At 51.3% G+C, this 23,029-nt stretch overlaps 3 protein-coding genes and 5 non-coding genes across 15 annotated transcripts; all 8 read left to right on the top strand.

Annotated features, from left to right (window-relative positions):
• The first annotated feature begins 328 nt into the window (after nt 1–328).
• Nucleotides 329–7,999, top strand: Flt3lg (fms related receptor tyrosine kinase 3 ligand). 7 transcript variants are annotated; one of them, XM_076838932.1, is made up of 9 exons: nt 329–386; nt 705–771; nt 1,179–1,292; nt 1,479–1,532; nt 1,799–1,942; nt 2,335–2,473; nt 4,955–5,127; nt 5,225–5,293; nt 7,812–7,999. In XM_076838932.1, the coding sequence occupies exons 2-8, from the start codon at nt 739–741 to the stop codon at nt 5,270–5,272; spliced, it is 705 nt and encodes a 234-aa protein (XP_076695047.1). In that variant the 5' UTR covers nt 329–386; nt 705–738; the 3' UTR covers nt 5,273–5,293; nt 7,812–7,999. The 7 variants fall into 7 exon arrangements, with proteins under 7 accessions (XP_076695047.1, XP_076695049.1, XP_076695048.1 ...); XM_076838934.1 differs by having other exon boundaries at nt 7,779–7,999; XM_076838933.1 differs by having other exon boundaries at nt 7,065–7,999.
• A 962-nt stretch (nt 8,000–8,961) lies between these two features.
• Nucleotides 8,962–12,719, top strand: Rpl13a (ribosomal protein L13a). Of its 2 annotated transcripts, none has more exons than XM_076838795.2 (8): nt 8,962–9,053; nt 10,882–10,954; nt 11,218–11,283; nt 11,393–11,494; nt 11,692–11,777; nt 11,952–12,011; nt 12,343–12,465; nt 12,607–12,719. In XM_076838795.2, the coding sequence occupies exons 1-8, from the start codon at nt 9,039–9,041 to the stop codon at nt 12,691–12,693; spliced, it is 612 nt and encodes a 203-aa protein (XP_076694910.1). In that variant the 5' UTR covers nt 8,962–9,038; the 3' UTR covers nt 12,694–12,719. The 2 variants fall into 2 exon arrangements, with proteins under 2 accessions (XP_076694910.1, XP_076694911.1); XM_076838796.2 differs by lacking the exon at nt 8,962–9,053 and adding an exon at nt 9,103–9,290.
• Nucleotides 10,996–11,079, top strand: LOC143384591 (small nucleolar RNA Z195/SNORD33/SNORD32 family). The gene has a single exon (XR_013089384.1). It is a non-coding gene; the product is annotated as a small nucleolar RNA Z195/SNORD33/SNORD32 family (small nucleolar RNA).
• On the top strand, nt 11,534–11,618 carry LOC143384590 (small nucleolar RNA Z195/SNORD33/SNORD32 family). Its single transcript, XR_013089382.1, has one exon. It is a non-coding gene; the product is annotated as a small nucleolar RNA Z195/SNORD33/SNORD32 family (small nucleolar RNA).
• Nucleotides 11,817–11,886, top strand: LOC143384592 (small nucleolar RNA SNORD34). The gene has a single exon (XR_013089385.1). It is a non-coding gene; the product is annotated as a small nucleolar RNA SNORD34 (small nucleolar RNA).
• LOC143384594 (small nucleolar RNA SNORD35) lies at nt 12,081–12,166 on the top strand. The gene has a single exon (XR_013089387.1). It is a non-coding gene; the product is annotated as a small nucleolar RNA SNORD35 (small nucleolar RNA).
• Nucleotides 12,720–14,261: 1,542 nt separating the features above from the next.
• On the top strand, nt 14,262–17,052 carry Rps11 (ribosomal protein S11). Its single transcript, XM_076839100.1, has 5 exons — nt 14,262–14,370; nt 15,239–15,370; nt 15,549–15,624; nt 15,898–16,027; nt 16,875–17,052. Exons 1-5 carry the CDS (start codon nt 14,356–14,358, stop codon nt 16,996–16,998), a joined length of 477 nt encoding a protein of 158 aa, XP_076695215.1. The 5' UTR covers nt 14,262–14,355; the 3' UTR covers nt 16,999–17,052.
• On the top strand, nt 15,701–15,787 carry LOC143384593 (small nucleolar RNA SNORD35). The gene has a single exon (XR_013089386.1). It is a non-coding gene; the product is annotated as a small nucleolar RNA SNORD35 (small nucleolar RNA).
• Nucleotides 17,053–23,029: the final 5,977 nt, after the last annotated feature.

Raw genomic sequence — 23,029 nt, 5'->3', positions numbered from 1 at the left:
GTAGAATTCCGGCTACATTTTGAAGGTGTAGCCAATCCATTTGTTGATGGGCCTGCCAATATGCAGTGAAAGGCGCAGAGGCGTGGACTCCAAGGCTTTGGGCCTGAGAGCCTGGAGGGATGGAACTGCCATCTACCTTGGGGCGTTGAGGAAGATTTTGGGGTGAGGAAGGAGGTTTCAGGGTGGCCTGCGCCTGGCTTGGTGTTCCTTGGGCTTGGTGCTGTGCACGCCGTCTAGGCGAAGGCGCCACCTTCACCACCAGGGGACGCCCTCTGCCTCGACCCGATTCCACCTCTGCTCGCGGTCTCCCCCAAGAATTTCCTTTCACTTTCGGTCTCTGGCTGTCACCCAGCTTAGCCCTTCCACACCCAGCTGGGGCAAGCCTAGTGCGTGAGGAGAATGGGACTCCAGGTCCCCGAGGGGCGGGTCTGGGGTCCCCGTTCCTGCGGCTGAGGGAGCATGGCATGGGGAACCCCGTTCCCGGGTCCCTGACCTGAGGAGGGTTTCGGGGACCGGACGTCGGGGTTCTTGGAAGGGGAGATGAGTTTTCAGTGTAACTGGGGCTCACGCAGGAAGCCTGGGGGAGTAGGAGGCGGAAACTTAGCCACATCAAGGGCAGGAGGGAGGGGCGGGGAGGCGAAGGGGCGGGCGAGAAAGGGGCTGAGGGGTGCGTGTCCGAGACCAGCTCTTCTGTCCCTTCCAAGACCCGGCCACAGGCATGAGGGGCTCTCGGCAGAGATGATAGTGCTGGCGCCAGCCTGGAGCCCAATTGTGCGTATACCTGGGAGGAGGGGGGCACTAGGTCAAGATGGGCGAGCTGAAGGGGAGGTGGGGAGGAGTTGGGGGAGGTGGACAGGTGTAGTAGGTGGCAGAGATGGGCAGAGGTGTGAGGTCATGGGCAGAGGTGGGGAGATGGGCAGAGGCGGGGAAAGAGGTAGGGAGGGGAGAGATGTGGAGGGAGGTGGAGAAGGAGAGAGATGAGACAGGATGGATGAAAGTGGACGGTTTCGGTTTTGGACAAGAGACAGGAGTAGGCTATGTTGGGGAGAGATGGGGACACATCAGACAAGATGCAGGGGAGAGAGGGGACGGGAAGATCTGGAATGAGACCTGAGAAGGGGACAGGCAAGAGAGGTGGGGGAGGCGGAGGGGAGCTGACTGGCCCGTGGCCCCCATAGTCCTCACTGCTGCTGCTGCTGCTGCTGCTGAGCCCTGGCCTCCGGGGGACCCCCGACTGCTCCTTCAAGCACAGCCCCATCACATCCACTTTTGCAGCCACCATCCGCAAGCTGGTGAGCCTTCCTGGCTGGTCCCCTCCCCTGGGTCCCTGCTTGAGCTCAAAGTTCTGTGACTGGGTATCTGTCATCTCTCTCCCTTGGTCTCTGCCCCTTGCCCCAGGTCTCTGCCTTCCATCTCTAAGTCTCCATAGTTCTGTTTCTCCGGCTCTCAGCCAGGCCTAACCCTCTTTTCTCCTGCAGTCTGACTACCTGCTTCACGATTACCCAGTCACTGTGGCCTCCAACCTGCAGGACGTGAGTCATAGGTGGGATGGGCCTGGGACAGAGGTGGGGACCAGATGCAAGATTCACCACCCTTCAGGGGCCAGACTAGTGAGCCAAGAGCCTCCCTCTCCCTTAGATCCAGGGGTCCAGGCCCAGACTCCTCCCTCAGACTCAGGGGTCCAGGCCCAGCCTCCTCCCTCAGACCCAGGGAACCAGGTCCAACCCTCCTCCCTCAGACCCAGGGTCCAGGCCCAGCCTCCTCCCTCAGATTGAGGGTATGGCCTGTCCCTCCCCAGGAAGAACTTTGCAAGGCGCTGTGGCAGCTGGTACTGGCTCAGCGCTGGATGGAGCAACTCAAAACTGTGGCCGGGTCTCAGATGAAAATCCTCCTGGAGGACGTCAACACTGAAATACACTTTGTCACCTTATGTGCCTTCCAGGTCAGCCCTGAGCTCAGGGGATGAATGAGGGGAGGGTGCCTCCCAGGCACCGCAAGTGAAGCTCCGGAGCCTCACTGGGAGTTCTTTTGGCAGCAGAGCCCAAAGGGAGAATGAGCTGGAACTTTGCTCCCCTGAGGTCCCCAGGGACACTGCTGCTGGGTACCAGAAGATGGTGAAGGGCTCTACAATTGGGCCCAGGTTTCTTAGGCCCTGATGAGAGAGGCAGCTAAGGGGTCATGTCCCCTTGCCACCAGGGAGTCTGGGGATCTCAACTCTGAGACTCAGGCCTCGTTGGGTTCATTGCTGGATGTTGGTGGCAGGGAAAGCCCTGGGCTGGCTGGCTGGAGATGCTGGGGCCATGTGGCCGTGACATCTCCCTCCCCTGCTCCCAGCCCCTCCCCAGCTGCCTTCGCTTCGTCCAGACCAACATCTCCCACCTCCTGCAGGACACCCTCGAGCAGCTGGTGGCTCTGAAGCCCTGGATCACCCGCCGGAATTTCTCTCGGTGCCTGGAGCTGCAGTGCCAGCCCGGTAACGGCTCCCAGTCCCTGAAGCCCACTGGTACCCTCCTGTCCCTCCTGCTCAGTGTGTCCCAGAGGGCCCTTGCTATGACCTGCTATGACCTGGAGCAAGTTCATTCCCCTTTCTGCTTCAGTTTACCCATCTTTGAGAAGGAAGCTGTAGTCCCTGCCTGTGTCTAAGACACCCTGTCCACAGACACAGGCAGTCACTTATTTAAGTTTTAAATTCCTGGCTGCCATGTGGGGGGAAAATAAAGATGGATTCATTTTTTTCTTCAGGATTTTAATTTTTTTTTTTTTTTTTTTTTTTTTTGGTACTGGGGATTGAACTCAGGGGCACTCAACCACTGAGCCATATCCCCAGCCCTATTTTGTGTTTTATTTAGAGACGGGTTTTCACTGAGTTGCTTAGTGCCTCGCCATTGCTGAGGCTGGCTTAGAACTCATGATCCTCCTGCCACAACCTCCCAAACTGCTAGGATTACAGGCATGCACCATCATGTCCAACTCAATGTTTCTTATTTCTTAGCAAGTTAGTAGTTGTTTTATTTATTTAAAAAAATCTTTATTTATTTTATTTATGTATTTATTATTTTTATGTGGTGCTGAGGATGGAACCCAGCACCTCACATATGCTAGGCAAGCGCTCTGCCGCTGAGCTACAAACACAGCCCCCGAGTTGTTTTATTTTTAAGCTTTTTTTCCTTTGGGAATAATCATAGAAAAACTGCAAAAACATTAAGGCGATCCCCTGCCCTCCATGCCCAGCCTCTCCAGTTTACATTTGCTTGTTAATTAACTAATAGAACAAAATTAAACCCAGGAAATTGACATTGGTCCAATCCACAGAGTTTATTCGGATTTTACCACTTATTTATACACACTTGAGTGTTTATATGAGTTTGTGAGCGCTGCCGTGACAGAGCCCCACAGAGTGACTTAAACCACAGATGACCCAGTGCTGGAAGCCAGAAGTCTAAGATCCGCTGTCACCAGGGCCTGTGAGAGTAAATCTGCTCCAGGACTCTTTTGGCTGGTAGATGGCTGGCTTCTTCATGGTCGTTATGCTCTCTGACACATACATATGTATATATATTTTAAATATTTTTCATTGTAGATGGACACATACCTTAATTTTATTTATTTATTTTTATGTGATGCTGAGGAGCAAACCCAGTGCCTCACACATGCTAGGGAAGTGCTCTACCACTGAGCCACATCCCCAATGTAGGATTCTATTAAGATATCAATAATTTAATATTTTTATTTAATGCAATATCCCCCCAAACTCTATTCAGTGTTTAAAAAAAATTATTTAGTAATTCAGGTGCTGCAATCCCAGCTTCTCCAGAAGCTAAGGCAGGAGGATCACAGGTCTGAGGCCAGCCTGGGTAAATCAGTGCAACTCTATCTGAATACACAAATAAATAAATAAATCGGGCCAGGCTGTAGGGCGGTGGCACAGCGCTTGCTGGCATTTGCATGGCCCCGGGCTTCATCTACACTACTGCCAAAAACAACTCAAGTAACTCAAGTAACTGCAGCTCAGGGTTGACACACTAATCCGGGAAACAGTTGATAAACACCCAACACACAAATAAACAAGAAAGTAGCTCACTGTCATCAAATTAAAACAAGATGATAGAATCCTGAGCTGGGTTGTGGTTGGAAGTTACTGGAAGTTGGGAACAAAGGAATAGCCAGTGCCAAAGACCATGGGGCAGAAATCTGCCTGTTTAGGGGACATCAGGGAGGCCTGGGAGACTGAAGCTGAGTGGGTAGGAGGGAAGCTGAAGGCACAGAGAGGAAAAAGGGCCAGATTTGCAGAGCCCCAGGGACACCATAGGTTCATATATTGTATGTCACTGGGTTTGTTTATTTATTTACCTGCAGTATGGGGGATTGAACCCAGCACTTTGGGCATGCTGGACAAGCGCTCTACCACTGAGTTACACTCCAGCCTTTTTATTTTTTGAGACAAGGTCCCCCTGAGTTGCTGAAGCTGGCCTCCAACTTGTGTCCTCATGCCCCAGCCTCCTAAGTCTCTAGGATTACAGGCCTGTGCCACTGTGCCCAGCTCTGTTACTGTTTTATTATCTAAATGTCCATTCATTCACATACTTAAATTATAGGTTCTGGTGGTAAATAACCCAGATAAGGTTCCTGCTCCCTGGGGGCAGGGGATGGGGGTGGGGTCTCAGGACTGGGAGATGACAGGTACATAACCACTGGAGACATTTAAGTATGAAATAAAATATAACCTAAGAGCCAGGTTCTCGCCTAAGCACGCTGTGTATATACACTCGTGATTTTGTGTCAACCTTGTGAGGTAAGTACAATGATTATCCATCCTCATTTCCCTGGGGATGAGGCAGCTGCGGTCAGGAAGGGGAGGCTGGCGCCCATTGAGGTCACACAGCTGGCCCCAGCAGGACCCCTGCCTTCCCTGACACAACCCTTCTCCTTGTTCACTGGTCCCCTCTCTCCCCAGACTCCTCCACCCTGCCGCCCCCAAGGAGTCCCCGGGCCCTGGGGGCAACAGCACTGCCGGCCCCTCAGTCCCACCTGCTGTTCCTGCTGCTGCTGCTGCCTGTGGCCCTCCCACCACTGGCCACTCTCTTGTGCCTACGCTGGAGAAGGGTGAATGGCCGCCCTGCCCCTCAGGTGAGGAACAGGTGGGGGGGTGCAGAGAGATGGGAAGGGAATGGGGGGGCTGGAGGCTCTGCCTGCCCACCTGAGGCTGACCCTGTGGGGGCCACAGGTGCCCCCTGCCTCCAGTCCCCAGGGTGTGCTGCTTGTGGAGTGCTGACCCGGCTGGGGCCTCGTCTTGGTGAGTTCTTCTTCATGCTGTGGGGCCGGGATGTCAGGCCAGGGACTCTGGACTAAGACTGGAGGGGTGGGGGTGTACTGGGAGCCACAGGAGGGTTGTGGGCGGAAGAGTGGCAGGGCCGGTGCTAGGTAGGTGCTGAAAGACTCTTAGGGGCCCAGGAGGACCTGTAGAAGAAGAGACAGGAGGCCAAGGAGGAGGCCAGCAAGGGTCCACAGAGAGAGGTCAAGGTCTGGGTTCAGGGCAGAACGATGGAGGGAGAGTGTGGGGGCAGAGAGTCAGGGGAGGGGGTCAAGAAGCACAAGACTGGACTGAGCAGCTTGGTGGAGGATCTGACACAGATGCCCTCAGGTCTGGCCCAGTGACGGGGTAGCCAGTGGGGAACCGAGGGGGAAGCAAGATCAGGAGGAGACAGTGATTCAGGGGGGACCTGAGGGAACGAGGACCCTGGGAGATACTGGGTGCTGGAGTTTGCATGCCAGGACGGAGTGTCCTTCTGGGGCAGGAATGGCTGGGGACTGCCTTTGCTCAGTCCTTCAGGTGTTTCAGGAAGTTCAACTAGCCCCAGGGCAGTAGGCAATCAAGGGAAACCCAGGAGGGAGGAAAGAATCTGGAAACAGGTGTGGGGAGAGGAGGCAGGGGTAGCAGGAGGGAGGCCTAGAGGGACCTAGGGGAAACTGTACTCAGTAATCACTCTGGCACAGGCCTGGGGCTGGACCTCTCTACAGATTAACTCACTTCATTGAGAAGTGCTATTATGAGCCCCACTTCATACAGGCTGAAACCAAGGCATAGAAAGACAAGTTAATTTTCCAGAAGTCACACAGCTTGTGAGTGACAACCAAGATTTGATCCCAGGCTGCCTGCCCCCACCCCCCACCCCCAGCACCTTGAGCATGCTGGACAAATACTGCACCTTGGAGCTTCACCCCAGCCCTCAGCCTGTCCTAATCTAACACACACCCTTCACTTGTCTACCTGGGTTCCCTTTCCTTACAAGAGTCTCTAAAAATAGTCCTTTCCATCATAGGACTGTCACAAGGCTAAGTGAAGTGACACAAGGAAAGGCCCTCAGAGAAACACTGCCAAGTGGAAACACAATGAAGCCACATGTGATTTTCAATTCCCTAGTCCTCACGTCAAAAAAAAAAAAAAAAAAAAGGGAAAAGCAGCAGGTAACTTTAGACAGCACAGAGGCACACGCCTGTAATCCCAACAATTCAGGAGGCTGAAGGAGGATTGAATATTTGAGACCTCAACCAATTAGCAAGACCCTGTCTCAAAAATAAAATAAAAGAGGCTGGGGTTGTGGCTTAGTGATACAGCACTTGCCTAGCATGTGTGAGGCACTGGGTTTGATCATCAGAACTGCATAAAAAAATAAATAAAATAAAATGAAGGTATTATGTCCATCTACAACTAAAAATATTTTTTAAATAAAATAAAAGGGCTGGGGATCTAACTCAGAGGTAGCACACCCCTGGGTTGAATCCTCAGTACCACAAACACACACACACATAGAAAAAAAAGGTAACTTGAAATACTTTTTTTTTAAATATATTTTTTTAGTTGTAGGTGGACACAATGCTTTTATTTTTACTTTTTTTATGTGGTGCTGAGGATTGAACCCAGTGCCTCACCTGCACTAGGTGAGCACTCTACCATTAAGCCACAACCCCAGCCCTTGAAATACTTTAAATATTATGTTTTACTTTTTTTTTTAAGAGAGAGTGAGAGAGGGGGAGAGAGAATTTTTTTAATATTTATTTTTTAGTTATCGGCGGACACAACATCTTTGTTTTGTATGTGGTGCTGAGGATCGAACCTGGGCGGCACACATGCCAGGCCAGCACGCTACCGCTTGAGCCACATCCCCAGCCCCTATGTTTTACTTTACCTGTTGTATCCAAACTATAGTCAATGAAATACTTTACTCTCTTTTTGTATATTTCAGAATCAGTGTGTATACATCATGTCTAAAGTCAGATGACATTTTTCTTTTGTGTATGCACAAAAGAATGTATGCAGGGCTGGAACCCAGGACTTGCACACCCAAGGCAAGGGTCCACCACTGAGCTACAAAGTGACACATTTTTACCAGAACCGCTTGATCTGCATTTAACATTTAGGAGCTTTGCACTTGCAGAGCTTTGCACTTTGCACTTGTTTTCTTACTCTCTCAATAACTATATTATTAATTTCTTAAATTTAATAAAAATTGGATGAAATTTTAAAAAAAAATGCCTGAGTTGCCCCATAGTCACATTTGAAGTGCTCAGTAGTCACGCGTGGCTGGTGGCTAACCAGCTGGAGAGCAGGGATGAAGAACATTTCCACCATGGCACAAGATTTTTCTTAGACAGTGATGTCCTTAGACAGATGCCTGCTGCTCACTGGGAACAGAGTTGTTTGGGGCAGTCTGTGTGCTGCCTGGAGCTACGTATTTTCTTTCCCTCTCCTCTGTCCATGGATCCTCAAACAACCCAAGACGACGACATATTTATCATCCCATTTTACCCAGGACACTGAGGCCCAGCAAGAGGAGTCACTTATCAGAGGACACACGCCCAGTACACAGAGGAAGGCGGCTACAGACTGGTCCCTTTCTAGGCACCATTGCCCCTCAGGATGGAGGATACGCCAGAACTCAGCCCTCTGTATAAAGCCCTTGTCCCCATGAACTTGTATATAAATCATTATTTTCTACCAGTTCTGGTTGGACTTGTCTGTGGTTGGGACGGGTTATGAATGGGACGGCATAGGGCTTGAGTCTTGTTTAGTTAATGCAATGTTTCTGTTCAAGCCTCTTGGGGCCCAGAGCCTGTGCTAGGCAATTTTAAGACCCAGATGTGAGGCAAAACCAGCCCAGGGCTCTGGCGCGCCGGGTCTTTGGAGGAGTCCCAGGGCACCCCAGAGCGGGGGCAAGATGACACACACTCGAATGAAGGGAGCACAGACAGTGTGGGATCCCCCAGGAGGCATCTGGCCCAGGCTGGGATAGATGGGGAGGCTCTCTAGAGGAAAGGACTCTTGAGCCCAAAGGCACTGGGATCTTGACAAGGCAGATTCTGCAGTGAGCGTGGGCGGAAGACCAGGGAGGGCATCCCAAGCAAGAGAGACAGCAGAAGCAAAGGCCAAGAGTCTGGAAAGCGGAAAGCTGCTTTGGGATCCGCAGCAGATTGGTGCAGCCCCGGCATCTGGAAGTCATTTCTTCATCATCCACCTCCACCTGTTTCACAAAGGCGGATGCCGGGGCCCAGATAAGTGCAGCAGTTCGTCCTGCTCACCACGAGGCCTACCAGGCATCAAATCCACATCCCCTAACCTAGACTGAGCGCCTAAGAGCTGCCCTGGCGGATCTGCTTGCCCCCTGCAGGCCGTCACGTACCCTGCAACCCTCAGTCGCCTGATGGGGTAACGGCGACAAGTCGAGTGGAGCAGATCAGCAGCCCCTCAAAAAGATGGCTGCCGAGACCCGACAGCCCCACCCGACAGAACCGCCCCGCGACTCACGTGATCTCTAGCCCCTCACAGGCATGGCCGCCGAGTTCTGATCTGATTGGGCAGTCAGAAGACCGCCCGCCTCCCCCCCACCAAGGGCATCTCTGCGCACGCGTACAACACTTTAGCCAATGAGAAGACGGAAACTTCCCCGCTTCGCCAGTGCGGCGTTGCTGCCTCCGCCCTTGCGGCAAGGGATAAGAAACCCTGCGCCAACACTTCCTTCTTTCACAGGCGGCTGCCGAAGATGGCGGAGGGGCAGGTTCGGTGTCTGCGCGGCTGGGGTGGTGTGGGGTCGCGTGGGATCCAGTTGGGAACAGAGTTGGGTCCAGTATTCCCTTCTACATACGTTGTGAAGCTTCAGATCAGCTGTTAACAAAAAGGAGCTGGTTTTAGTGGGAGGGTAATCCGTAGGGATGTAGGAGAAACCGCGGCTGTTTTAAGGTCGAGGAGTGGCTAAAAGGCGGCAGTTTATTCCTTCTCAAGGCGAAGGGTGATGGTGAGAGTTTGTTTTACGGTTACGTCTTCCTGTCTTAATCTTGGGTAGCGGGTGGGAGCCCTTGGCGTCAGGTCTTTGTTCAGACTCCGGCCATGGGGAACACGCGGCGGTCAGACTGATGTCGGGCAATGGGAACCTGAGGCTGGGCCAAAATGGAGGCCACTGCCGTTGTGCCCAAGGCCTGAGCTGCTTCAGCCTGACTCGGGATCAAGGTTTCCTACAGCTTGTGGCATTTCAATGCGAAATTCCCTTATGCAGTAGGTTGAGAAAACTCGCCTTCCGAGTGATCAGGAATTGCTTTATTCCCCCTTGTTTTGGGGTTGCTGGAAGTAGAGAGCTGTTAACAGTTCCACAGCTATAGGACAAACTTTCGCCCCCCAAATCACCCCCCAGGCCCTCAGGGAACACCGTAGAAGCTTAGCTCTGTGTCTTATGTTGAACTGTTGAACGTATACTTAAGAGGGTGGTCCTTGGGGCTGGGGCTGTAGTCTAGTGGCAGAGCGCTTGCCTAACATGTGTGAGGCATAATTAGAGGATGGGGGGGCTGGGGTTGTGGCTCAGCGGTGAAGCACTGTCCTGGCATGTGCAGGGCCCTGGGTTCCATCCTCAGCATCACATAAAAATAAGTAAAATGGAGGTATTGCATCCAACTACAACTAAAAAAAAAAAAAAAGGATGGCCCTGGAAAGGATTTCCTTGTGAATTTCTTTCTGTAAGTCTGTGGTATTTGGACTCATTCCCAGGTAGGTAGAACTAGGCAAGTAGTAAGAGTCATCAAGCTTATGAGTACCTGTGAATAGCAGTGTGCACTGGTTTTGCCTGTTTATTGGCAATAGTCTTGAGGCAGATGCTAGCCTCATTTTTCAGGTGAGTTGTAGATTTGGGGCCAAGGTCACATTGTAGGGAAGTCTAGCTTAGGTTTAGATTTGATGCCACACCGCACTGCTTTCCATTAACTACACAAGTATGTATAACAACCATTATTTTATGCTGTCACATTAGTGCATTATGGTGTGCTTTATTAATGTTGAAGGCTTCTATTCTTGATGAGGAAGCTGAGGACCCAGGGATGCAGATCCAGCAAGGGCTTTTGATAATACTTGCTAAGTTCAGGGGTAGCATGCCTGTAGTACCCAGCTACTCAGGAGGACTGCTTGAACCCAGGGTTTTGAAGTCAGCCTGGGCAACCTAATGAGAAACTGACTCAGACTTAAAAAAAAAAAGTCCATGGTAAAAATTGCATTTTACATTTAAGAAGAGTTGGGTTATTAGAAGCCTGCAGTTTGACAAAGGTGACAACAAATTTTGTACCTGTATGAGCCAAGGACAGGAGTTGCCAGGTTTGGGTCATATCTTGGCTCATCCTTTGACAATCCAAAATGCAGTCTTAGGAAGGGAAAAGGAAGTTCCTTGGTTTCTTGTCCTGCCTGGTGATGCTGGATCAACATTTTGCTTCCCCTTGGTCTACTAACCCAAGTCTTGGGTCTGAGCTGGTAGAGGCCCCCAGGGGCAAGGTGAACTGGAAAAGAGTGGTTTCTTGAGGTGAGAGAGTAAAGCTGTCAGTTTTCTCATCCCTTCCTTGTCTCCGCAGGTCCTAGTGCTGGATGGCCGAGGCCATCTCCTGGGCCGCCTGGCGGCCATTGTGGCCAAACAGGTACTGCTGGGTAAGTCTGCTCACAATCCTCCCTGCCTTTAGTTCCACTTGCAGGTCAGTGATGAGCAACAATCACCATCTTTCGTTTGAGTCTCACGACTATGAGATCAACCCCATGCACCGCTCTGAGACTTGCCAGCCAAACTCTTCCCTCCCTGGCTCAGATTTTAGTATGAACCCAGCTCTGCCAATTGTGTGCAAGGGAGGATCCCTCTCCCTTTATTCTGCCCTTCCTAACCCTTCCCCTTCTTGAATGCCTCACCTTCCCTTTAGGCCGCAAGGTGGTGGTTGTGCGCTGTGAGGGCATCAACATTTCTGGAAATTTCTACAGAAACAAGTGTGAGTTAAACCTGTGATCATCGAGGGGTTAAGGTTTTTTTGCTAGAACTTTAGGGTTTGGTTGGGAACTGTTAGACAAGGCAAGCCTCATATTCTCCCCTTCCCTCAGTGAAGTACCTGGCCTTCCTCCGCAAGAGGATGAATACCAACCCATCCCGGGGCCCGTACCACTTCCGGGCCCCCAGTCGCATCTTCTGGAGGACAGTGCGAGGTGAGCTGGGCCTCGTGGGGCTGTGGGTGGTGGCAGCAGGCAGCCAGTGATGAGGACTTCTCCCACTTGTGTTCGAGTTCCCCAACCATGAGATGACTCCACATGCACTACCATCTGAGGCCGCCCCATGCCTGCCCTGGTGGGGAAGGGTGGGCATCCTCTAAGCCCCACTAAGGTCTGGCATCCTTTTGCCATAGGCATGCTGCCCCACAAGACCAAGCGAGGCCAGGCCGCCCTGGACCGCCTCAAGGTGTTTGATGGGATTCCACCACCCTACGACAAGGTGAGCCACACCAAGCCCCCAGCACAGTGTCGTGCATCCAGCGTCCATGATGTTACACAATTACCTACATTGTTTGAGCCTCATGAAAACATAACTGGCTGAGACGCCTACTGCAGCCAGCCTCCTTTGCCTAGTGTCTTTGCACTAGGTCTTTAAGCCCCTCTCCTCCAACAGAAAAAGCGGATGGTGGTTCCTGCTGCCCTGAAGGTTGTGCGACTGAAGCCAACAAGAAAGGTGAGTTCCAGGTTGGACAGCTCTAACTTGGTTTTAGGGTCTGCTGGGGTGAACCTGAGGTTCAAGACTGGCAAATGATGTTTTTTCTCACGATGGTCTGCGGATGCCACTGTGTGCAGTGCCGAGAACACTAAAGGCTTAGCTGATGCCAGGAGCAGGGAGCCTTTACACGGGATGTGCGTGGGGGGGGACTGAATTATTTATTATTCCTTTCCCATGATCCTCTAGGACAGTTACTCCCCTTGTGACCACCATAGCCTCAGTCCAGGCTCTTTAGGTTAAGAGGACTCCCATGTCTCCATGTCCTTAAAAACTTTCTCTGCCCCTCTAGTTTGCCTACCTGGGGCGCCTGGCTCATGAAGTTGGCTGGAAGTACCAGGCAGTGACGGCCACCCTGGAGGAGAAGAGAAAGGAGAAAGCTAAGATCCATTATCGGAAGAAAAAACAGCTTATGGTGAGGGCAGGGGTTGCCCTGGAGGGGACTGTGCTTGTAGGTGGGCCAGGCTGGCGAGGTCTTGCCCTAGAAGGTCTGCCTACATCCCAGCCTGAGGTGGAGAACCAGCTCCTAAAAACATTGTGTGTCTTTACCCCACAGAGGCTACGAAAACAGGCAGAAAAGAATGTGGAGAAGAAAATTAACAAGTTCACAGAGGTCCTCAGGACCAATGGACTTCTGGTCTGAGCCCAATAAAGACTGTTTATGCCTCATGTGTGGCCTGGCCTGCCCTTCCTCCATCGCCACCCTGGGATATGGGAGACCCAGGACAGCTCTCTGGGTGCCACAGGCAGCCTGGGACCTGGAAAGCTGACAGAGAAGGGCCTAGTCTTGGTCTCTTCTTCTGTTTCGGGAGGTTTCTTAAGAGTCGTATGGTCAGAATTTATGACCTGCTTATTCATGAATTTTTTAAAAAAACACTACCAATTACTTGCAGTGTTTTTTTAAAAATGAGCTGGAACACTAAAGGAGGGGGGGGGTCTCCTTGGCTACAGGGGCACCCACCTGTCTTAACCATGTGGCCATCCTATACTCTGTAGCTGAAGGAATGGGAGAGTACCTGCTGAAGTGGGCCAAGTTTTAGAGGTGCAAAGACTGGAAAATGCACTGCCCCTTTCCTTACCTCTGTTTTATGATCAAAAGCAAATAAATTATTTTTGAAGAAACGTGGCGTCTTTGCATATGTCCACTGTGGAGGTGGGCCCTCAGCAAAAACAGGGCTTGAAGAGGTTTCATGCAGGCCACACTTTCCACAAAAACCTAGTTTCCTCCTGGAACAGCCTTCAGTGTCCTAATAACCTGAAGCTGTCCCTTTCCAGCTCAACTGCAAAGTATTTGATTGCCACAATGCTCCCTACTGCCTGACTCCAGGGGTCAAAGCACCACAGCAAGTGAACTGGTTAATAGATAAGCACGTTAGGCCTCATCTGACACCAATTTTGACTGTTGGCTCTGCCAGTGTGAACCCCTGAGGGCATTGGGGTTGGGGAACACTTTGGGGACAAGCCCTTCACAGGTCAGGGCCTGCCTGGGTAGCCCTTTACCCATTTCAACAGTCACCAGCACCCACAACTTTGTGATGTTGGGAATTGAACCCAGGGCCCCACCACGCCAGGCGAGCGCTTTGCCACCGGACAGCCTAATGAAATACAACTCAAATATTCTGGTTCTCAGTCGCAAAAGTCACATTTTAAATGCTACTGCCCACCGAGTGCAGGTATGCAATAATTCCACGATCGCGGTAAGTTCTATTAGCGCCCTCTTACACAGAAAAAGGAAAAAGAATGGCTCCAAATAACCGTCTGGAAGTGAAACCCACCACTGCCAGGTAACTTTTTCATTCAACTTCTAAAAGATCCGGCAGCTTCCGCCCCTCGCAAAGATGGCGCCGCCGCAATGCTTCTAGGAACGGCCGGGCACCCGTCCCATAAAAAAGATGGTCGTATCACCTCTGGTTTGAAGCCTACCCGAACACAGCCACGCGGTCCCCAAATCCCACGTGAACCTACACCTCAGGGAAATGACGGCTTCCCCACGACTCTCGCGATAACACAAATCAAGCCAATCTGAACTAACGCTCCGGGAGCAATGACAGCCTGAAACTCTCGCGAGAGAGTTCAGGCTCTCGCACACTTCCCGCCCCCGAGTCTTTCACCATCATGGCCGCGCACTTGCAGTTTCCGATGCACAAGCTTGGTTAAAGCCGCCTGTCAATCAGAGTCGCTCTCGAGGCACCGCCCAAAGCCGTGTGACCCTGCCCCTTTCGTCACTTCCTTTACAGCCCCTGCGCAATCAATAAGGAAACCCGGACGCTTCGGTCGCTCTCTTTTTTTTCAGGCAGCCGGGAAGATGGCGGACATTCAGGTGTGTTCTCTGTGCTGTCCCGGAGTCTGCGGGGCTTGCTTCAGCCAAAGGGGCGAGTCTGGGAGTCCAGGATCTTGCGCCCCCGTTTGGGGTTATTCAGGGCGTCCCCGATTTCCTAGGGATGAATTAAGGTGGGCCATATACGTTTGCTTTAAGCTTAGATATCAGCTTCCTAAATCTTGCTGGCTCTTCACATTAATACACATTCAAGCGTTTTGGGAGCCATTACCCAAAAGCCCAAGGGTTAAGAAATGATATTTGCGGCCTGAGTCCTAAGGGCGAGTTCGGGGAGCCGTCGTTTGGTAGCTAAATTTGAACCCTCTTTGATTAAATAAGGAGTGAATGCAGCGTGAATGGTTTTTTTTTTTTTTTTTTTTTTAAAGAGAGAGTGAGAGAGGAGAGAGAGAGGGAGGGAGAATTTTAATATTTATTTTTTAGTTATTGGCGGATACAACATCTTTGTTTTGTATGTGGTGCTGAGGATCGAACCCAGGCCACACGCATGCCAGGCGAGCGCGCTACCACTTGAGCCACATCCTCAGCCCGCGTGAATGGTTTTGTGTCTTTAAAAATAATTATTGCTGAAAGGTGCCCAGGGTTCCTGGAGATTAAATTCGGCTGGCAGTGGGAGGTGTTCTAAAGCAGGCAAGCTGAAGTTACCTTGGGCTTAGAGACGTCTTTGAATTGTAGGTACATGGTGGGTGGCTGTGTTCTAGAGGATATTTCGGGGACACTGGTCCTCCGGGGCTGGCCTGTGGGGAGTAAATACTGTAGAGGATGGATCTGGAGGTTTGGGGGAAGGTCTTCAGGCCAGAAATCCATCTGCTCCAAGCTTGCAAAGTCACCAGCTTCCTTCTTATCCCTGTAGACAGAGCGTGCCTACCAAAAGCAGCCGACCATCTTTCAAAACAAGAAGAGGGTCCTGCTAGGAGAAACTGGGAAGGAGAAACTCCCTCGATACTACAAAAATATTGGTCTGGGCTTCAAGACACCAAAAGAGGTGGGGAGAACTCCCAGAAGAAAATGAGACTCCCTTGCCCCTGTCCACGTGCCTGGCAGGCTTGCCCTCTCAGTGGCTACCCTCTGGGCTGCTGGGAATTGTAGTTTGGGTCCCTGAGGTCACATGCTCAGTCCTCTTTTGTCCAAAGCTCACTCCTTTCTTTTCCTTATCTCTTCAGGCCATTGAGGGCACCTACATTGACAAGAAGTGCCCTTTCACTGGTAACGTTTCCATCCGAGGGCGGATCCTGTCTGGTGAGTAGAGAATTCTGGGGGCCTGAACTATTTGAATGAAGGGGCTTGGGGCCTAAATTCCTGGTTTCAGGGCACTGGCAGATGATGTCTGTTTTCACGATGGTCTTCAGATACCCACCAGGGGTACTGCTGAAAAGCCACTTGGCAAAGCTGATGCCAGAAGCAGGGGACCCACCCTACTCAGCAACCTCTGATTCCCAGCATGCCCTGGGCAACCCTTGATTCCCTTTCCTATGAGGCCTGATCTATGATTTATCTGTTTCCTCTGCCCAGGTGTGGTGACCAAGATGAAGATGCAAAGGACCATTGTGATCCGCAGGGACTATCTCCACTACATCCGCAAATACAATCGCTTTGAGAAGCGCCACAAGAATATGTCTGTGCACCTGTCCCCCTGCTTCAGGTGAGCCCGGTGGTCCCTTAGGGAGCAGCTAGCCAGGGTTACATTTATGTTAGAATGAAGTGCTTTTTGTTTCCTTTTTTTGTGGGTTGGTACCAGGGATTGAACTCAGGGGCATCTCACCACTGAGCACATCCCCAGTCCTATTTTGTATTTTATTTAGAGACAGGGTCTCGCTGAGTTGCTTAGCACCTCGCTTTTGCTGAGGCTGCCTTTGAATTCAAAATTCTTCTGCCTCAGCCTCCAAAGCCCCTGGGATTACAGGTGTGCGCCACCTCACCTGGCTTGAATTGCTTTTTCACAGAACATCTTTTGTATATGTCTTACCCGTGTTAGAGACTTAGTGTTCAGAGATAAACAAGGGTAAGGTCCTCCACCAGAGAGCACCTTGGAGCAGGAAGGACACCAGACCAGTGGGGAGAGAGGATGGGCAGTGGGATAGTACTCATAAGGGAGGGTCTTCTGGAAAAATGACTTGGGAACAAAGCAGGGGTTACTTGACAGGAGGGCTGGTCGCCACTGACTCTGGAGGTTTTGGACTTGGCTCAGGTGCCCATAGGATCCTCCATCCACTGGGGGATGCCACTGGCCAATCCTGGGAGCCTCCCTTTGTTCTTTGTGAAATGGAGATTTCAGTTGATGGAGACCACAGGCATGCTGCCCCACAAGACCAAGCGAGGCCAGGCTGTCCTGAGTGTCTAGGGGGCAGGTTGAATGGCAGCCGGAGCTTGAATGGGGTTACATTAACCAGCGTGGAACACCTTCAACCTGGTGATGGGGACAGAGGGTTTCCTTTAGAGGTCTGCTGAGGTAACCTCTTCTGAGGACATGCTCCTGCCTGTTCCCACAGGGACGTCCAGATTGGTGACATCGTCACAGTTGGAGAGTGCAGGCCTTTGAGCAAGACAGTGCGTTTCAATGTACTCAAGGTCACCAAGGCAGCTGGCACCAAGAAGCAGTTCCAGAAGTTCTAAGACTGGATGCCTGCCCACCCTCTAAAGCAAAATAAACTTATTTTGTAATTCACAGTCCAGACTTGGGATTTCTGTGCCCTCAGCAGAGGGAAGGATTGCCTTTGGGGCTGAGGATGGGCACACCTCTTGTCTGCTGCCCTTATCTCTGGATGTGGACAGTGCCACCTAAATTGAGATGCTGCCCTTCCTGTTTGGGTCCCTGTCACCTCTTGGTGTTAGGTATCTGATTTCTGATCCCCCAGTCTGGAGAGGAAGTAAGGGAGAGTGGGGAATCTGGCCTGGACTCATTGGCCTTGGTGAGGAGGCAAAGGGGAAGCAGCCGCGCTCTGTTGTGGAGGCTTAGTGGGCCCACTGTCTGAACTGTGAGGGTCTGGCCTTCCACTTGGGCCTCCAGTCTTCCTGACAGCCAACAAGGGGCCCTGTGAGCCCTCCCCCCAACCACACACAAGCCGAGGTGAACACCAGGCCCACTTAGAGATGAAACAAACCTGGGAGAGAGTGAGTCCTGTGCTTGGAGTCCCAGTGAGTAGGCTTCAGGGTACATGGTCTGATGGTGGCCAAGTAGGGCTGACCTGGAGCCCAGCTTTACAATTCTAGGGTTCAGGTGCAGGAATGGGGCTCTGGAAGCCCTAGTAAAGAGACCAACTGGGAAGAGCTGCAGAGTCAGGAGAGGAGTAGAGACTGCGTAGAATGGTAATGGTGAAAGACAAGGCCACACAGCCACCTTTGAGAAGGGCGTCCTTGATCCTCTGCTGCAGAGGTGCAGAGGCTCAGTGGGACAGGCTGCAAGGGCAGAAGGGGACTACAGAAGCAGCTGGAGAGACAAACCTTGAGCATCCCACAGGTGCACAGGCAGCAGGTCTGTAAAACAGCTGCTTGGAAATAGTAAAGGACAGGGCAGAAAGCAAAGATGGGGCTAGTAAGAGACCTGCCACAGCCGGAGTCCGGAGGGAGATGCTGAGTTGCCCCACTGCCTTCATCCACTGGGCCTGCTGATGCCGGGGTCCACAGGTCCCTGACCCCCAGACCTGTACCAGGGTCTAAGGCACAGCACTGGTACAAGGGTTGGGAGACAGGGCCTTGAGGAAAGGAGTTGCTGCTGCCTCTAGGGACGCCGCACCCAATGGGCCCAGCTTCTGCCTTTTACCCAAGCCGGGGAGGGCGGGGGTTCCTGCCAGAGGAAGTGGGCTCCCATCAGAGGGCAGGAAGGGGTAGGGACAGGTCAGGGGGGCACCGCCCGAGCTGCAGAGCCTGCCCTGCTGTGCTAGGTGGGGAGAGACCCAGCAGGAGAGACAGGGGCACAGACCTACAGAGGGGTCCTCAGACCCAGAGGGAGAAGACGGCCCTATGTAGCCAGAGGCGGGCAGGGGTGGGGACAGAGACCCAAAGGGATCTGAGGCCTCTCAGAGGTGCGGCCCCCTCCGGCCACAGGTGCTTCCGTTCCGGGTGGGGCTGCTGTGTTTACAACAACAGCCCGCTCCTCTGTTTCCTCCCAGCAGTCGTTGGGGCGTCTCCTTGGCACCCCATCACATCAGGTTACCTGGACTGCAGGCTGGAGCCAGACCTGCTGTGTCTGCCGGGACTGGTGGGTTGCGAAGACCAAGAATAAAGACCCTGGGGACCCCTCCACAGTTCTTTCACCCAAGGACTGGCCTTACTCAGAATCATGTGACACATGCCTAGGTCCTTGTCACAGCCTGAGCACATCCCCTCCCTCTGCTCTACCACTGTGACCTGAGCCCCTGCACCAACCCTTCCTCTGCTGTTCCCAGCCACCTTCACAGAGGCTCCCTCTCTGCCTCTGGCTTCAACTTTAATTTCCACCAATCTAATTCTATTTGGCAGAACCTCTAGCCCTGGGGTCACCCTGCCCTGCCTTATTGTCCTGTGTAGACAAGTGAAGCCTCATTCTCACTAATTTTATCATACAAATCCTGATATTGCATATTTCCCTGTGGTGAGCTGTCTTGTTGCCTGCTGGATGTGAGCTCCAGGTTACAGGAGATCCCAGTTGCACTGCCATTTTTGCAGAGAGATTATCTCCAGACAGGTTTTGGTTTATATTGGGGATTGAACCCAGGTGAACTTTACCACGGAGGTAGGTCCCAGCCCTTTTTTATTTTGAGACAGGGTCTAGCTACATTGCCAATGGTGGCCTTGAATTTATGATCCTCCTACTTCAACCTCCCAAGTCGCTGGAATTCCAGACTTTTGCCATCATGCCCAGATTCCAGGCAGGGTTTTGAAGCAGGGTCCTGGGTTTGCAATGACAGCAGGCTTCAGGTCCACTACTGGAAACAGGGCAGTTCTTGCTGTTTCATACTATGTGAAGCCCTAGATTCAGCCCAGAGGCCACCGGGATAGTATGTTACTACAGCAGGACCTCAGAAGCTTACAGCAGGCCCTGTGGATATTACATGGTGGCAATACCCAGGTTATTTTATAATTGGCCCATCAAGTCCCTTATATAAAACAGCATAGACAGGTACAGTGGCACATGCCTGTCATCCCAGCTATTCTGGAGGCTGTGGCTGGAGGATGGTAAGTTCAAGGCCAGCCTGGGTAACTTAACAAGACTGTCTCAAAATAAAATAAATAAATAAAAGGGCATATTTTTTACATAGAACTTTTTGCACATTCTCCCATGTAGTTGAAACCGTCTCTAGATGTCTTATAATACTCAATACAATGCAAATGCTATACAAGCAGTTGTTATACTATGTCAATCAGAGAACAAGAAGAAGAAAGTCTATATGGCTGAGGACGTAGCTCAGAGGTAGAGTGCTTGTCCAGCATGTGCAGGGGACTGAGGAGGAAGGAAGAGAGGGAGGAAGGAAGGAGGAGAGGGTGGGAGGGAGGGAGAAAGGGAGAGAAGAAAAGAATCTCTTAGAATCTGTACAGGTTCAATACAGATGTAGTTTGGTTTTTTTTTTTCCAAAAAAATACTTTTGATTCAAAGATAGTTGAATCTACAAGTAAAGTAGTAAATAATTTGTGAGTCGGGACCTGAGATCATTTTACTGAGATCTCCGAGTAGAGGACAGGGAGATCAAACTGGGGTGGGTTCTGTGTGTGTGAGCTACATTCCCAGACTTCACTGAGTTACTAATGCTGGTCTTGAACTTGTGATCCTCCTGCCTCAGCCTCCCCAGCCCCTGGGATCACAGGTGCGTCTGTGTGTGTTTGAGCAGCCCTGTGACTGTTTTGGCCTTGCTCTGAGCCACCTGCGGCAAAGTCCTAGAGTAGGTCCTGGCTCTATGACATAAATGAGATCCACAGATCGTTTGTGGGTTATATAGATTCTGCTATCACGATCTAGCAGGAAAGCAAAGGCATTCTAGAGAAATTTTAGGGGCATATCAAACCAAGCTGGAATCATTCATTACTGCCTTGATTCATTCTACGAATATTTATTGTTCAGGCTCCAAGGGATGGATTCAAGAGGGAGCAAGACGAATCCAGGGCTTGGTCCCCAATCTAGCAGTACCCCTGGGGATCTTGATAGCAGCCTGGCCATCAGTTACCACTGATGCCCTACTATGTTCCCCAGGTTCAGACTTTGACTCCCTAAAGCCTCTCAAATGAGACAGGCATAATTATTTTCCCCATTTTTCAGAGGAAAAAACAAGGCTCAGAGAGGAAACCCGGAAGGGTCAGATTCGGTTTAGAGCTCCGGTGTAATGGCCTCGTGAGGCCAGTGAGGGGCACTACTGTGCAGGTTCAGAGGAAGAGCAGATGTTCCCATGGCTCTTGGTAACAGCTCAGAGCTGCCTGGAACTGTTCATAGAACAGACACCCTGGGGGTGGGCTGGCTCCAGGGACAGCTCACCACGCAGTTGCTGGGGTCCACCCAAAAAGATCCATGCTTGGTGCAGTGCCCAGGTAGAACCTCCTTGAATTCAAAACGAAGGGCCCCACATTTTCATTTTGCTGTATGCTCTGCAAATTGTGTAGATGATGCTACCATAAGGACTTTCCACTATATTAGAGTGGGTCCCTGGGGACAGGATCCCAGCAGGATCCTGGAGAGTCCCTGTGAATGTCTAAGGGTGTTCTACTACAGCCCGGGGACATGCCCCTAGGAAGGGGACCCAGTGTGCATCAAGGAGGTTGCAGGCCTTTTTCTGTTGTGGCAGGCAGGAGGGAAGGACCTCACGTGGAATATTAGGGGAGACCCTGGGAGAGTTTAGCTAGAGGCCATTATAAGGAGCAGAAGAACATCCGGTTTAGCCAGCAGGCCAGCAGGAAGGACAGCAGATCAGAATGGGGACATTACAGCAGGGGCAAGGAGGGCATCATAGATGACTGGGATGGGCTGGATAATGGCTCCAAAGACATCCCTGCCCTAATCCCCCAAAACCTATGGTTACATGATTGTACGTGGTGAAGGGGACTTTGTATGTGTGACCATGCTAAGGTCCTCTCTCTCTCTCTCTCTCTCAGATGGGGTCTCACTATGTTGCCTAGATATCATTGGCCTCAAGTGATCCTCCTGCGTCAGTCTTCCAACTAGTGAGAATACAGGTGTCCCCTCACACCCAGCTCCAGAGCACCTTCTGACTGGACACAATGGCCATTAGAGTAGATTCCCAGGGGTATTGAAGTGACAGCTGATGGGACATTATCAGGACCCAGAACACATGGAGCTGTATATAACAATGGGTAAACCAGGACCTCAAGGACAGAGGAGTAAGATGATCTGCAACCACTGGGAAGCCCAGGACAGTGTCTCAGGATCACAGGAGGAAACTGGGGGGAGCCCAGGGCTGGTTGTCATGGCGGGGAAGGGGAATTGAACCCAGTGGTGCTCTACCATTGGGCTATATCCCCAGCCCTTTTGATATTTCATTTCATTTTATTTTATTTTTTGAGACAGGGTCCCACTAATTGCTCAGGCTGGCCTTGAACTTGGAATCTTCCTGCCTCTGCCTAAAGAGTGGCTGGGATTATTGGTGTGCACCATTTTGCCAAGCCACTTCAGGTGTTCTGACAGGGCTCTGGAAGTATAAAAGGAAGATTCAGTGTACCTAAAGGGACACCAGAGGCATATGGTAGGACACCAGGCCCTTTTTAGCAGGATCTCACATCCCTTATAGGGACTGAGGGAATAGCAATGTAGCTAGATGGAGAGGCAGGAGAGCGGATGGCCAGGAATTTTTAAGAGGCCGTTTGCTGGGTAGGTCATGGTACAGTGGTTTCAACTGTGTCTATTTGTCTGTCTGTTCCATCTACCTACCTTCCTACCAATCAATCATCCATCTGTCTATCCACCTGCACATCCATCTACCTACCTATTTTTCTATCTATATACACATCCACCTACCTATGGCCTGTCTCTCTGTTTATTTTCTGGTACTGGGAATTGAACCTAGTGGTGCTTTAACACTGAGTTATATCTCCTGCCCCCCCTTTTAATTTTGAGACTGTCTTGCTAAGTTGTTTAGGGTCTAAGTTGCTGAGGTTGGCCTCAAACTCACGATCCTCCTGCCTCAGCCTCCCAAGTTGCTGGGATTATGGGTATGTAACACTGTACCTGGCTTTGTCTTTTCTTGGGAGGTTCTGGAAGAATCTGGTAATAGAGCAAACCCACGAGTAAAGAGTGAATTTGGGGAGCCCCACTCACTTTTCGGCAGACATGAAAGGGATGAGAATAAACTCTATAGCAAGAAGACAGTACCCAGAGTGGTCCTAGAGCAAAGAGCAGCTGCAATTTTACTGGGGCCCAGAAATCATTTACCAACATCTGGGGTGAGCCAGGCATGGTGGTGCACATCTGTAATCCCAGCAACTCAGGAGGCTGAAGCAGGAGGATCTCAAGTTTGAAACCAGCCTCAGAAACTTAGTGAGGTCCTGGGGCTGGGGATGTGGCTCAAGCGATAGCGCGCTCGCCTGGCATGCGTGCGGCCCGGGTTCGATCCTCAGCACCACGTACAAACAAAGATGTTGTGTCCACCGATAACTAAAGAATAAATATTTTAAAAAATTCTCTCTCTTTCTCTCTCTCTCTCTCTCTTTAAAAAATTAATTAATT

Source organism: Callospermophilus lateralis, chromosome 18 (genome assembly GCF_048772815.1).
Source record: "Callospermophilus lateralis isolate mCalLat2 chromosome 18, mCalLat2.hap1, whole genome shotgun sequence".
Lineage (NCBI taxonomy): Eukaryota > Metazoa > Chordata > Mammalia > Rodentia > Sciuridae > Callospermophilus > Callospermophilus lateralis.
The sequence above is the reverse complement of the archived record's forward strand: the minus strand, read 5'-3'. Positions and strand labels throughout refer to the sequence as shown.

Bases quoted from the DNA above. Each gene is read 5' to 3' on its own strand.
- Rpl13a (XM_076838795.2), top strand. The intron at 12,012-12,342 runs GTGAGTTCCAGG...CTGCCCCTCTAG, and splicing joins GACTGAAGCCAACAAGAAAG to TTTGCCTACCTGGGGCGCCT. The intron at 12,466-12,606 runs GTGAGGGCAGGG...TTTACCCCACAG, and splicing joins GGAAGAAAAAACAGCTTATG to AGGCTACGAAAACAGGCAGA.
- Rps11 (XM_076839100.1), top strand. The intron at 15,625-15,897 runs GTGAGTAGAGAA...TCCTCTGCCCAG, and splicing joins CCGAGGGCGGATCCTGTCTG to GTGTGGTGACCAAGATGAAG. The intron at 16,028-16,874 runs GTGAGCCCGGTG...CTGTTCCCACAG, and splicing joins CACCTGTCCCCCTGCTTCAG to GGACGTCCAGATTGGTGACA.
- Flt3lg (XM_076838927.1), top strand. From the start codon at position 739: ATGATAGTGCTGGCGCCAGCCTGGAGCCCAATT. The intron at 2,474-4,954 runs GTAACGGCTCCC...CTCTCTCCCCAG, and splicing joins GGAGCTGCAGTGCCAGCCCG to ACTCCTCCACCCTGCCGCCC. The intron at 5,128-7,811 runs GTGAGGAACAGG...CATTTTACCCAG, and splicing joins ATGGCCGCCCTGCCCCTCAG to GACACTGAGGCCCAGCAAGA.